General features: G+C 41.8%; 1 protein-coding gene across 3 annotated transcripts in view; it reads left to right on the forward strand.

Annotated features, from left to right (window-relative positions):
• Window positions 1-15,084, forward strand: part of CDC42BPA (CDC42 binding protein kinase alpha) — a 563,297-nt gene that overhangs the window by 497,375 nt on the left and 50,838 nt on the right. For all 3 annotated transcript variants that reach the window (XM_029593037.1, XM_029593036.1, XM_029593038.1), the window contains exons 26-29: window positions 4,820-4,959; window positions 6,959-7,040; window positions 12,768-12,984; window positions 14,840-14,902. In XM_029593037.1, coding sequence (XP_029448897.1) covers window positions 4,820-4,959; window positions 6,959-7,040; window positions 12,768-12,984; window positions 14,840-14,902 — 502 coding nt within the window. The remainder of the gene's footprint in view (window positions 1-4,819; window positions 4,960-6,958; window positions 7,041-12,767; window positions 12,985-14,839; window positions 14,903-15,084) is intronic.

Consider the following 15,084-nt stretch of genomic DNA (forward strand, 5'->3'; position numbering starts at 1 on the left):
CCAAAACATTATCCTCTTACTTTCCTGTAAGTTCTTTGAGGTTGATTTTGAAATATGTTTCAGATCTTGTCTTGCTGAAATATCCAACTTCTTTTCAGCTTCAATTTCTTCACTCACTGTGGGACATTAGCTTCTAGGATATGTTGATACTTGGTTGAATTCATTCTTCCTTCCACCCACACAATATTTTCTGTGCTACTGGCAGCCATATAAACTCAAAGCATAAAAAATAATAGATTCACCTTCACACTTAAAAGTTGGCAAGGTGGTGTTTTCTTCAAATGCCATCACCCTTCTTCCTCAAATGTATCTTGTGTGCTTGTAGCCAAATAGTTCAAATTAGTTTCATCAGTCCAAAGCACTTGGTTTCAAAAAGATTTAGACTTATCAAGGTTTTATTTGCATATTTTAGACAATGACTTAAGTGATGAGGTCATAGAAAACGGTTCCTTCTGATAACTTTCTCATGTGGACCATTGTTATGTAAGCAACACTGTAATGTGGACGTGTGGACAGCTGCTCTAGTGGCAGCTGAACTTATCAGCAGATCATTTACAGTGATCTGTAGGCTCTGTTTTACAGAGCTGACTGTTTTTTTGGCAACTCTTAGATCTTTTTCTTGGTCTTCCAGATTTTGACCTGACCTCTATAGTTCTCTGTAATTTCCATTTTTTAACAATGTTTCTGATAGTTGAAACTGCTAGCTGGAAGCATTTAAAGAGCTTTATTTAGCCTTTCCCTGCTTTATGAGAGTAAACTATCTTCATTTTCATTTTCAGAGGCTTAGAGGAGCCTCTGTTTGTTGAAAGTAGATACAACAACAGAGTATTTGTTAAATCATGGAATTGTCTTCATATGACTAATCAAAGGCTTAATGAGCTAATCAACATTTTGTGCCTTATTAACAACTTTTTCTTAATGTAGCAATGAATCAACTAGAAGGGTGTTCAAACATTTGCACATTCCATATTCACCTTTTTATTATTTTCAATCTGTTAAAATCTGCAAATAGTAGTTTTGTATTAAACATTGCAGAAAGATGTTGTTTAACTTTGTAGAAATTGTCAGCTTAGAAATTCATTGAAAAATGTAATTTGACCAGGGGTGCCTACACTTTTTACACAACTTGTATGTGCCCTCTAGTAGCTCAGAAAAACCTAAAATTAAATTTGTTTTGTAATTTGGCATACAAACATAAATTGAAACTAACTATATGTGTGTCAAAGATCAGGAAACAGATTTTCCTTGGCAAAACCATGAATGAATGAAATCATGATTTAACATGGAAGAATTATTATATTCATAACCAAAGTGGTGTGGGTTATGCATCTATGAAATCGAAGTAGAGCTTATACTATGAGGCTATAGATAAATGTGTTTTATTAGAGACAGAATACGACTGCAAGGCTGATCCAGTTTGCCCATTCATGACTAAATGGATAAGGGCAACAGCTACCTCCTTGCCCTCATGGACATATCTGCAGCCTTCGACACCATATGCCACAATCATCTCCTTGCACGCTTAGAAGGCATTGGTATCTCCGGCCTGGCCATAGCATGGCTCAAGTCCTATCTATCTAATAGAAAATTCTCAGTCAAAATCGGTAATGCAACCTCCACCTCTCACCCCTTGCAACAAGGAGTCCCACAAGGCTCCTCCCTCTCTTCCACCCTCTTTAATATATACCTCACCCCTTTATGCCACCTCCTAACCGAGCTCAAACTTAACTTCTATCTGTATGCAGACGACATTCAGATCATTATCCCCATCCATAATACCTTTTCTGATGCTTTGAAGCACTGGGAAACCTGTCTCACCCCTATAAACGCTCTCCTAACGAATCTCCACCTCGCCCTGAATACTAACAAGACGGAACTCCTGCTTGTCTCTCCTCATCCTCTTCTCAAACACCTGTCTTCGTCCAACCCTTCTTCCAATCCAACTACTAATCAACCCTGTGTAAGAGACCTTGGAATCTACCTAGACAATCATCTAAACATGAAAAAATATGTGAGCTCCATTCTGAAAGACGGTTTTTACAAACTTAATGTGCTAAAAAAACTTAAACCCCTGTTACACCCCCAAGATTTCCGCACTGTTGTTCAATCTTCCCTCTTATCCAAACTCGACTACTGCAATTCTCTATTCCTAGGACTCCCTTATGCGACAATCAAACCCCTCCAAATGTTGCAAAATGCAACAGCCAGAATCATTACCAATACCCGGAAAACTGACCACATCACTCCTATCTTGAAAGACCTACATTGGCTCCCCATCCCCTCTCGAATCCTCTATAAAACACTATCCACCATACACAAATCTGTGTATGGTGGATAGTGTTCCACCGTTATGGAACTCTATCCCCTCTAACATCAGACTGGAAACATGCATCTCAACCTTCAAAAAAAGACTAAAGACATGGATATTCATACAAGCATTCCCGGACCCAAACTGATCTATCTCATCCTCGCCAATCCTTATCTCCAACTACACCATGATTAACCATCTCCATTATTGTTTACATGTTTGAATTAATAACCTGTCCTTTCTCTGCCAAGTTCCATTCTCCCTGTTATATGTAACTGCATTTTCCGCACCATTGTTTTTAGTTTATGTTTACGATGCACCCCTGTTTTATGTGAACCAGCATGATGGGACTGCGTTCTCGAATGCCGGTATATAAAAACTCGAAATAAATAAATAAAAAATAAAAATCTTTGTTCTCTCACAACTCCCACTGGCTGGACATTCCATTCAGCGCTGTCTCACTGAATCGTCCTACGAGAACAGCTCACAAAGGAACCCTGCATGTCCCGTCCTTAAAAACAGCACACCTCGCATCAACTAGGGAACGAGCTATCTCTATTGCAAGCCCCACACGCTGGAACTCCATGCCCACGATGCTTCGTCTAGAATCCTGCCCAATTAAATTTAAAAAGAAACTAAAAACATGGTTGTTCCAGCAAGCCTATCCAGACTAATCCTCTTTCTCCTCTCAGCCGCTGCCCCATATGCTTCCCCTCAGATCGTCCCTGATACTTTGTAAATACTCTACTGATGCTGTTACCCGTTCAGTACATCTCTAATTTATAACTTGTTGAATTTTATTATTTAGTTACTGTTAACCAGTTTTCAGACCTATATTTTCTTGCCTTCTCTGTTGTTGTTATTCCTCACCCACCGCCCTGTTATAATGTATTTTCCATTCTTTTGTTGTCATGTGAACCGGCATGATGTCTCCTACTAATGCCGGTATATAAAAGTTATTAAATAAATAAATGAGTGTATTTTCTGCTGTGACATCAGAACAGCAAATACGAATCCATATATTGCAAATATTCATACCCAAAAACCCTGCATATTTAGATTTTGCCTTCTGGATTCTGGCATGACATCATTATCATTCTCATATTTCTTTGTCACCTTCCCATCCAAGCCCAAACCACTTACAACATAATAAAATATAATAAAATCATAATATAATGAAAAAATTATATAGTTGTAAAATATCTGATGCATAAAAAAATCAATTAACTAATATATCACTCTACCAATCAGCCGTCTTGTGAGCTTTCTAGAATCCAATCCATTTAACTTACCCTGGAAAGGCCTGTTTAAACAACCAGGTTTTGAGCTGCTGTTTATAAATCTGTAAATCAGAGATAAAGTGCATTTCCCTGGGAAGTACATGCCAAAGAACTGGAGCTGGCATGAAAGGTTTGCTGTCTTTTCTGAGCCCAAGGAACAGCCTGGAGCCTCCTCTCAGCCTGATCTCAACAAGCAAAAGAGAATTAAGATAATCCAGGGCGAGATTGTTCAAAGATCTTAATACCAGAACCAGAATTTTAAACTGACTTCACATGCATATTGCAAACATTTATTCATACCTAATGAGCTGATATCCCTGCATGCTTATATCTTGTCTTCAGGATTCTTTGCAGTTTGCGGTGCCTTTTATTGGATTAACCTAAAAGTTACCCCAACAAGGTCCTAGCTGAGCTTTTCAGACTACACAGGTTCCTCCTTCCAATGTAACTGGGACCTATGTGGTCTCAAACGTTCCCGTCTGCTGTCGCCTCAGGATAATTCATCACAACCTGCGATGAAACCAGTTTTCTCCTAGATCAGGAATGGCTGCCAGACACAAGCCCTGTTAGGTTCTGACATCTTGCAGTGGCCCAGCTCCGCTCTCCCATTTCCTTCCAAAGCACAATGCCTCAGCACTCAATTACTGCTGGAAAAAAAAAAGAACTCCCTCCAAATGTACCAATTAAGATTTACTGTGGTGTAATAGGTGTAGTAAATAGTGAGCAGTGTGATGTATTGCTCCCTTGCATGAGGGCTCGCCTTTCATAAATTCCCTTTTGAGAGCCGTCAGGATAAAAGCTCAATAACCATTATGTGCAGTAAATTATATAACACCTTGGAAGCGATTATCTCTCGTTTATATTCTAGCATATCCAATTGTACTGAGCAGTTTAAAGTGTGAATCAGTGAATTCCAAAATGATTTGTAATGCTGAGTGCCCCAGCAAGGCTTTCGTACCTGAGAAAACATTTAACATGCCAAGAACGTTGGACGGCTAAGCCTAATGATATATGCACCTCTCCTGCAGCATAATTGTTTTGAATTTAGTCTTATTCTGATAACTTTATTCAGGGAATCACTACAAGGAAATGCTGTTTTGTAACATGCCCCTTTGAGTCTTCTTTGTTTTCTAAAGTATTTGACCAGTCAGATCGGGTCCTTGGTGATGGCAGTGAGGTCTGTTTTTTTCAGTGCATGCTCACTGTGTAAATCTCTTTTCTTGCTGGATAGGTTCCTAAGCCGGCCGGCGTAAAGAAAGGCTGGCAGAGAACTCTGGCCGTCGTCTGTGACTTCAAACTCTTTCTCTACGACATCGCTGAAGGCAAAGCTTCCCAGCCCAGCGTTGTAGTGAGTCAAGTGATTGACATGAGGTGAGACTTGTCGTCACTGCAAACCCTTTGCTCTGAACGTTGGAATTTGGCTGATGCGCCCGCTACTGTTACCACTTTGATTTGTCATTTCTAAAGCGCTGTACAGAAGCACATAAGGGACAGCCCCTGCTCCATGGAGCTTACAATCTAGTCTAGACAGACATACATGACCAGCAAAAATCTGTAAGAAATGTCTTGGAGAGAAGAAATTAAGATTGAAAAGCTGTTGCAAAATTCGGGAGGTTTTAAACTGGACTCGAATGCGTCCCAGAGAGAGACCTTGACGCTCCAGCTTGGGAAGTCTATTCCAGGCCCTCAGCACAGTCAGGGGGAAAGCACGCAGTCAGGAGCTGGAGATGGAGGAGAAAGCCACAGATAACAGCAACATGCCCTATGGATGGAGTTCATGAGGAAAGGTGGAGGACAAGAGAAGAGAAGATAGGCCTGCAACCAAATTGATCTGAACTAGCTGAGTTCATATCTTTTTTTTTTCCTGTTTCATACCGAGTCAGCTAGTAAATTTGAGTTGTGTAGATTTTTGCATTATTTTTAGGGGTGAGGGAAAAGGAAGTCAGAATTTGTTGAATCTGTTTTGATTCCCAGTATCCAATAGAATTTTCTGCTTCAGATATTTTCTTGAATTTTGTTGTGGTGTGCAAATAAATTACCTAGAAATGGACATTTGGACATTGGTTAACATTTGTCGAGCTGCACACAAGACTCTTATGGTCATAGCATAAGCTCATTTTTCAATAAATTGCATCACAAAAGGAAAGTGGAAGAAGTGAGGAAAATATCACTTTAGTTCTTCTATAAAGAAATATTAATACAGCAGATCTCACATTGGAGGTGGAAAGTTTGTGAATGTGGTGGTTGGGCATACATTTTGGGGTAACAGCAGCCCACCTAAATTAGGCAGCAAATACATGTGCAAATTGAATCAATTTTCAGAGCAGACTTTATGCACCTTTAAAAAAAAAAATTATTCCACCTGATTTTTCCACACACAATTACATCTGCTATTATGTGCGTGAAAACTTTTAGGGAAAAAATTATGTGAATACTTTTGAAAATGCAAAAGTACGCTCATATGCCTCCACTCAGTCTGGGTAAACTTACAGGCATAAGAGGTTGCCCTACTGGATCAGACTGAGGGTCCTTCAAGCCCAGCATCCTGTTTCCAACAGTGGCCAATCCAGGTTACAAGTACCTGACAAGTACCCAAACATTAAACAGATCCCATGTTACTAAAGACAGTAATAAGCAGTGGCTATTCCCTATGTCAACTCGATTAATATCTGTTTATAGACTTCTCCAGGAACTTATCCAAATCTTTTTTAAATCCAGCTATACTAACTGCCTTAACCACATCGTCTGACAATCAGTTCCAGAGCTTAATTGTGTGTTGAGTGAAAAATAATTTTCTCTGATTTGTTTTAAATGTGCTACTTGCTAAATTCATGGGGCGCCCCCTAGACCTTATATTATCTGAAGGAGTAAATAACCAATTCACATTTACCCATTCAAGTACTTTCATGATTTTATAGATTTCTAAAATCTATAAAATTGTCTCTTCTCCATATGGGGCTTATGCATGTAAATTTATGCACTATGGTGTACATTTTCAAAAGGATTTATATATGTAAATGTAACTACTATTGTAGCAATTTTCAAAAGCCATTTACCTGTGTAAAGTATACTTACACAGATAAATCAAATGGAGAATTCAATGGCATTATTGTAGCAATTTTCAAAAGTCCACTTTCATGGATAAAGTACATTTACATGTGTAAAACCCATTTTTAAGTGTGTAAATGCCTTGGAAAAGCAGGCAAATTTGTAACAAGTCATTTCCATTTGCTTGACGCAAAGTTTTACCTACAAAAACAGCTTTGAAAATTAACCTCTGTATGGGAATATGTGGAGTCAGGCACTCTGTTAGTTCTTCTAGCTCCTATGTCAGCATTTTTCTCACTGTAATGTTGCCTCTTTCTTGCAGGGATGAGGAGTTCTCTGTAAGTTCTGTCTTGGCTTCTGATGTCATCCACGCAAACCGAAAAGATGTTCCCTGTATTTTTAGAGTAAGTGGATGTTTGTGTGCAGGGTAGAACATAGCAGACTTTCTGAAGACAAGCAGGTATACGATGTCACAGAAGCAGGTTACTCAATTGTGTGTGGGGCCAAATGGCATGAAATTCCATAGTTTGTGTGGGTTTTCCCGTGCTGCAGTGGTCCTACAGCTTCCCTGTTTCAGTTTTTCTGCCAGCCCAGTTGGATATTTTCCAGCAGGTTTCAGGGGCTTCAGTTCACTGTTCCCTGTACGTACCCGGATCAGTCCAGACTCCTGGGTTTTGCCTCCCCTCCAGCAGATGGAGACAGGGAAGTTTGAATGGACTCTGCCCTATATCCTGTGGTGCCACCTACAGTCCTTCAGTATTTCTCTGTCTCCAGCAGATGGTGGAGGTGCAAAACCTACAGTCTGTTCTTAGTTGTTTAAAAAAAAAAAAAAAAGCCAAATTTTAGACAGGGAGATTGTTTATTTTAGCCTAGCTCTATGAAAAAAGAAAACAGCTACGTGAAAAGGATTCCCTTCAGCCTCCCAGGAGGTTGTCAGGTCCTGAGAGGACCATCCCCCCTGCTGCTAGAGGCAGCTGAGGTTAGGGGTCGAGGGCCCTGTTGCCTAGTCAGAGCCACTCTGGGGGTGATACCGGGGAGCCCGGCTCATTCACCCCAGGAGGACCAGGACCCACAGAGGATTGCCGGGCAGGTTTGGGGGAAAAAAAAAAGCCTTTTTGCTGGATTGGGCTCTCCCTTCCCTCACTACTGCTGCTTCTCTTTCGCGGCCGAATTTCGCTGAGCTTCATGGTTTCCTCAGCGAAGCCGCGGAGAGCAGTTTGCCAGGCTTGCGGCTCTGTGCTCATGCGGCTTTCGAGCAACAGCCTTTGTTCCTCGTGTTTCCCCGGGGGGGGGGGGGGAACTTCCGCAACAGCCAGGGGTGACGAGGGGAGCTCTCGCACAGCTTCAACGGGGGTGGATAGACCGCGGCCCCCTTCGCCTGATTGAACAGAAGCCATTTTGAGCTCTTTCAGAGCAGTGACGTGAGCCGCGGCGGGGGAGGGGATTCTCCCGCAGCAAATGGCACCCGGGGGGGGGGGGGGGAGGCCAACACCAAGTCATGGCTTGGGGGCGTCTGGCTCCTCCTCCTCCTCCTCAGAATTTATTTTATTGCTTCACAAGGCCTTTAAGGCCAGGAAATCAGTGAAAAAGCAGGCTGGAGAGAAAATTTCTTTTATCTGCCCGTTTCAAAGGTACGATAGCAGTCCAAGCCTAAAGGGAGCGCTGGGTCATCAAAAATTAAGCGCCCCTTAGTCTGTGGCATCCCGTACAAGCACAGATGCCTCCTTACTCTTCTGACCCAGATGACCAAACCCTGCCATCCAAGCCTCCACTGGGGGTAGACGGGGATGCAGATCAGCAGCAGGATATTTGGACTCCGGGCCCATTTTGCCCGTTTGCAGGCAGCATCTTGGGCGGAGTGCCAACAAGTCTTGCCGCAAGAGATTTGCAGGGCGGCTACATGGACGTCTTTACACATCTTTGCGAGGCATTACCGGCTGGATGTTTAAGCTCCGGATTCCGGGGGATTTGGAGGAGGAGTGCTCCGAGCGGGCCTCTCCGGGTCCCACCCCAAGTAACAAAGCTCTAGTACATCCCAGGAGTCTGGACTGATCCGGGTACGTACAGGGAAGGGAAAATTGGTTCTTACCTGCTAATTTTCGTTCCTATAGTACCACGGATCAGTCCAGAGTCCCGCCCGCTTTATGCATACAGGTAATGGAGAGTCTGCTCGTTCAGCATTCATTTGTTTTGGATCTGCAGATTGAATTTGTTCTCAGTGTTCAATGGGTTCTGTTCCCACTTGGGATTAGTGAGCCAGTTCAGGAAAGGAGTTATTTGTATATAGTTAATTTTGGTTTTGAGCCATTCTGCTTTGATACTAATTCATACTGACGGGACTGTAGGTGGCACCTTGGGGTATAGGGCAGAGTCTGTCAAAACTTCTCTGTCTCCATCTGCTGGAGGGGAGGCAAAACCCAGGAGTTTGGACTGATCCATGGTACTACAGGAACGAAAATTAACAGGTAAGAACCAATTTTCTTTTTGCACTTTTATCCTAGTGAGGTTTTTTGTTTCCTTGTCCCCTCACAAATCCTGATTTTTCAGTAGGAAATGAGGTTTTGACAGGTCTCCAGTTGGTTTTTCTCTTGCAGGCATTTCTTCTTTTAATTTTGCATTGTCCTTTCTTACCCTCTTGAGGAAGCCAGCCAGCAATTTCATATTCTCTCCCAAATGCTCACAGAAAATGTCCATGGTTGTCTTTCACTACGTATGCTGCATTCGTCTTGGAAATGGCTGTGAAATGTGCCTCAGGATCTCATCTAGAGCGGTTCAGTCTTAGAGGGAAAGGCTCTATGCCTTCTTTGCCAATAAATTTAAGCCCAGCTCCAAGAAACTTGCCTCAGGGGTTTGACACATGGCCAGGAAGCTAACTACAATCATATTGGTGGTCAGACTTCACCAGAGAGATCTTTGGCCTCTTCAGTACTTTGCTAGAAGGATAGGCCCAAGAGTGGTAAGCTTTTCGGATTTTTTCTCCAGCAGTATTTGTGCCCTGTCGATGCAGGATCCTGTGGTTCCTCTCTGTATCGTTCCTAGGTAGGATTTACGGTGTTTCTGCTAAGTTTCCTTTTGATTTTGAATTCCCAGGATAGCAGTGCAGTCTGGGCCTACTGGCCATCAATTTTGATCTTATGTCCCTTTTATTTCCCAACGCCTTGTCCATGGGTTCCAGCTGTGTCCTCAATGTGCTAGGACCATCTCTATCGCAGATTCCCATGATAGATGTGTCCTCTGCTTGCGGGCATAGCATGACGCCCGGATTTGCTGCAGATGCCCTCGGATAACCCCTGAAGGGCACCGGGCCCATCTGGACAAGATGTAACAACACTTTGGGTGCCAGAAGACCAATCCATCGGTATCAGCATCAAAGCCATCAACATCAAGAGACCTCAAAGCCACACCATTGGCCATCGAGCCATTGGCAGGGCCATTGTCTTCATTGGGGTCGATGGCTGTCAGATAATCCAGAGACAGGCCATCACCTGGCTCTTCCAGGTCGATGATGGGAACAGGTTCCTCTTCTTTGTCCTCAGCACCAGGGAAGGACCATACCAAACATCGAGGGAAGCCAAAGAAGAATTGGCATTGGTCCCCGTCGATGCACAGTGCCAGGCATTGGGATGTTCTGGCTTTTGCCAAGAAGCCCCCGAAGTGACCCTGTGATGAAGATAGCTCATCCTCCACAGTACCCAGGTGTCCACCACTGCATCCATCAGTCCAATCGATCCTCCTCTCGATTCCGAAGAAGATCTGGCCACGCCTCTTTGCTCAGTAATGGCACTGGCAATATTCGAGAAGGAGCTGGAGAAACAAGTGCAGCTTGCTGTGGAGAAGGTGCTGCAGGGCCTCAGTTTTAGAACACTGATGGCACCATTGTTCCTTGAGCTGCTGTTCTCCTACCTACAGGCATTCTTGGTGCAAAAAGCCTATCAAATTTATGCTCACAGGCACCCAATCTAAAGGCAACATTGGCTAAGTCCATCCCTTAAAATAATCACCGAATCTACTAACAGTAATTACAAGAAGAAAAATATGTTCTGCAGGAACATTTAAAACCATTTTCTGCATGCAATTAAATTAATAAAGAAGAAACCTGTTTAAAATATAAATGTTAAAAATGACCATAATGTCATAAAAGCCAGTGATAAGTACCATTATTTTCACAGCAAGAATTAGTTACACAAGAGCTGGACCTTTAAACTACAGATCCTAACTAAATACAGAATAGAAAAGACCATACAGTATAAATAGAAACGTGCCAACAAAAACTGCACTGGAAACTACAAGCCCGATTGTATTATATAGTGCAACAATAGAAAAACAAACATCTGTCCTCACCAAATATCAAGCAATAAAATCAAGATATATAAAACATTCATAATATTAAAACCATACTGATAAGAATAAATGTCAAAACAGCTGACATACATCCAGTAATTTAAAGAACTTGCATAAATTTGTTGTAAGGCTTCTCATTCACCAATTAAATATTTCAAAACATCTGATGAATAAACATCCAATAATTTAAAAATGTTCTAATATTTCCCCAAAGAAAAGAAAATATTTCAAAACTGCAGAAACATCAAATTATACCCAATGATTAAAACTAATATTTATTTTATTTATTTATTTAAAGGCTTTTATATACCGGAGTTCATGTACTAGTACATACCACTTCGGTTTACACAGAACCAATATTGGAAAATTACATCAAACAAGTGGGTATAAAATAACATCAAGGCTAACTTAGTAGGAACTTAGAACTAGAGGTAAAGGAGAGAACAGGACCAAGTGGTAACAGATCAATCTAAATAGCTAAATAATAAATACAAATTCTTACAATAAATACAAATGCTTACAGATTACAGTCTTCAAAATCTAGGTTTACATCTTCAGAATAAGGTTTTATATCTACAAGAACTAACGGTTACATCTTCAAGGTTTGTAGACTTCAAAGCTAGGGTTACATCTGATTTAAAAGGTATTGGTGTAGCATGCTATAAATTTAACGATTGGGAATATGAGACCAAGAAATACAATTAAGAGTTGCGGCTTCAGACATCTGGTTAACGTGATTATGAAATGCATGAATGAGTTATGTATCAGCATAATAAGGACTAAAAAATCTCCTGCTCTCCATACCTGGGATCTTTTGATTTCCAGTCACCCTGAGATTGTTGTGGATTGGAAGAGGTTAGGGCCACACAAACTTTCTTCTCTTTCTCTCACAGCTAACACATTCATTTTCTCTCACACTCCCTCTCTCATATATATGCCCATTCTCTCACACACACTCCCTCTCTCAAGCTTTCACATAGATAATACAGATGCACCCAGGCTCTCTCACAGACGCACACAAATAGCTTCTCACACAGACACATACAGGTTCTGACACACACTCCCCCTCTCAAGCTTTCACACAGACACTTACAAATACTCACGGGCTCTGACACACACATGAACCCAGGCTCTCACACAGATGCATACTGTCTCTCATATAGATACCCACTCGTGCACGGTTTCTCTTCTGCTTCTGGCCATGGTGGGATGAGCTCCACCTCAGCCTTCAATGACCTCTCTTCTACTCTTGGCTGTGGCGAGATGATCTCCACTGCGGCCCCGCTGGTCTTCCTGTACTGGGGGAGAAAAGCTGTGCACAGCTGCGGGAAAAGTTATGCGCGGCCGTACACATGTGCCGTTTAGAAGGAACATTGGTTGGAACCCGGTTAAAGAAAGTCCCTTGTGAGCCTCTAATCAGTGATGAGCTCAAGTACACGACCTGTAAGGCTGGTTTTTGGTGGCGATCACTTCAGCCTATGGAGTCATTGAGGCCCTAGCAACCTACTGTCAGTGATAGGAAAATGGGGAAACTTAATATATGAACGAGAGAGATGCTTTCCAGCCTCTTGGCTGCTGCAGGAGACTCAAGTTTGAGATTGTCTGCCAGGGCCAGCAGAACTCAAATATATAGAGAAAGTAAAATGCCTGGACTTTAGGAGGGAGATAAGATAACTACTGCTATAAGAGCAATCCCAGCTGGCATTGTAGGAGAAGGTAATAGGAAAAAACGGTTTCTTGTGTTTTTTTTTCTTTTATACATATAACTGTGGGGTTTTTTTCTGTTATAGGTTACAGCATCCCAGCTCTCAGCCTCCAGTAACAAGTGCTCAATACTGATCCTAGCGGACAGCGAGAACGAGAAGAGCAAGTGGGTGGGGGTCCTGAACGAACTGCACAGGATCCTGAAGAAGAACAAACTGAAAGATCGTTCAGTTTACATTCCCAAAGAAGCTTATGACAGCACCCTACCCCTCATTAAAACCACACAGTCGGCGGCTATCTTAGGTAGGCAATCTGTCCCAGCAAAGACCCCCAGTTAGCTGGACCTGTGGAAAGCCAGTCGTGTCTCTGCAGAGAAAGATAAATATTCACATTTTGTGATGTAAAATCTGATTCGGAAGAGCAACAAAACCAGAGAAACGTAAGCCGATGCGGCAGAGCAGATTTTGTGCTTATGAAGGGAGTAAAGGAAACCGCACTTGGATATGTTTCAAAATGTTTCCTGTAAAGGAAAAATGCCTGCTGCCCTTTCCCAGCATCACAGAAAAAGAATAAGGGAACTGTAGAGAAGCTGCTGGTGTGGCAGAAACAGAGCGCACAACATTTTAAGAGATTCCTGCAAGGGGGCGGAGTCTCTTGTCCAGCAGGATCCTGGGTGGATGAATGTGACCGCGCCTCCTTTAGCAAGAGGACTCTGTGAAGGGTTCGGCTTCCTATCAACTCTAAGCCAAAAGAGAAGACCAATGAATCTGAGATTATTGGTAGGGGCGGGGGTGGGGCATGACTAGTGAGACAACAAGAAGTTGCTAAGAAAGTTGGGTCTGATCTTGGGACAGGCCATGCTGACTGCTGGAAAGGCAGGTGATCAAACCCAAATCAATAAATGGATAAAAAGCTCTGTCTTGTCTCTGGCGAATAATTTAATAATGATCTACTAACCATTTTGTTGCCAACTCCCCAGTAATCAGACTGCCAGCGGGTATGCCGTTCATTTCAGCGTCAAACCTTTGCACTACAGATGGATAGTTATGTACTGAATACGAGGAGATACAGGAATTATATAACAGGGGGACACTTTCAGAGCAGCTGCCCAAACGTAATTAACCTCCCAGTTACAAAAAAATGTTTTCTTACCCTTCCCAAATATATTAAATGAGATACAAAGATAAAGAGGAGAAATGCTGTAACATTAACTGTTGAGAGTGGACTCGTTACTCTGCATAAACCAGATGCTGCATGTCATAACCCAACACGAGCACTAAGATCGCCTCAGATGGGCCTTTTGGATATCTCACATCAGTTCGTTTAGTTTGGCTGAATCCCGGTAGTGGATTTTCTCAGTCGCCAGGCCAGTTTTATAGAATTCATTGCCAATGGTTTATAGCCGGTTGACTGTACAAAGACTTTTAAGGAACTTTCGAACACATTTTTTATTTCGACAAAGCATTTACTGACTGCTGAGCTTCATGGCTCAAGCCATTTTATAATTGTAGGGTTTAAAATTTAAAGTCCAGAGGCAACTGTTGGCGCTTGTCTGTTATTTATTATATTGATGTGTTATAATTTTATAATTTTATGAGTTTTTAATTGTGGAGCATATAAGTATTGCGCAATAAATAAATATAAATTCTATCTTTAGCTATAAAAAGATAGTCTGAGAATGGAAATGATGGCATTTTTCTCTTTATTGCCAGGTTGCAAACTTAAATTTGCTGCCTTCTCTGTCTGGAAGAACTTTTTAAATAATTTTCTGACTGGCTTTAAGGGATATTGTCTCATTGATTAAAATGGGAATATGGAAATCTTTAAAAGTTAAGTCATCTTATTCCAGCATCATTTGTTGTCATCAGTTTAGTCATGTCTTAGATTTCTTTTAGCTTTCGCCTATAAATAAAGTGAAAGTGTTAGAGCTACAGTGTGCCCACCTTCAGCAGCCGTTGCTTGCTTGTAGACACGGAGCGACAGTAAAGATATACAAACCCAGCTGCAGTCCAACAAATTAGGCCAGTCCTGCTTCATTCTGCATATCATTACTGCTTCAGCACAGATGTAAACAAATGTCAGTGGTCTGCATGCTCACATTTTACTCCCTTTGCTAAGTGATGAATCTTAACTTCGTTTCTCCTCTTCTTGGTCTTAGATCATGAACGAATAGCTCTGGGGAATGAAGAAGGGCTGTTTGTTGTACATGTCACCAAAGATGGTAAGAAAAAATAAACTGTGCTTTGTAGCAGGCAAGAATTATTGAGGCTGTTCAGTAACCTGTGCTTCCAGTAGCAACCAGTGCTCAACGTATTATTCTTAACGTTGAAGGATGTGCACAGTTTGGTCTAATTTTTAGGCCTTTTTCCTAGCATGGAGCAAACATTTCTAAATGTATAGCTC

Source organism: Rhinatrema bivittatum, chromosome 3 (assembly GCF_901001135.1).
Source record: "Rhinatrema bivittatum chromosome 3, aRhiBiv1.1, whole genome shotgun sequence".
In the NCBI taxonomy this organism is placed as follows: Eukaryota; Metazoa; Chordata; class Amphibia; order Gymnophiona; family Rhinatrematidae; genus Rhinatrema; species Rhinatrema bivittatum.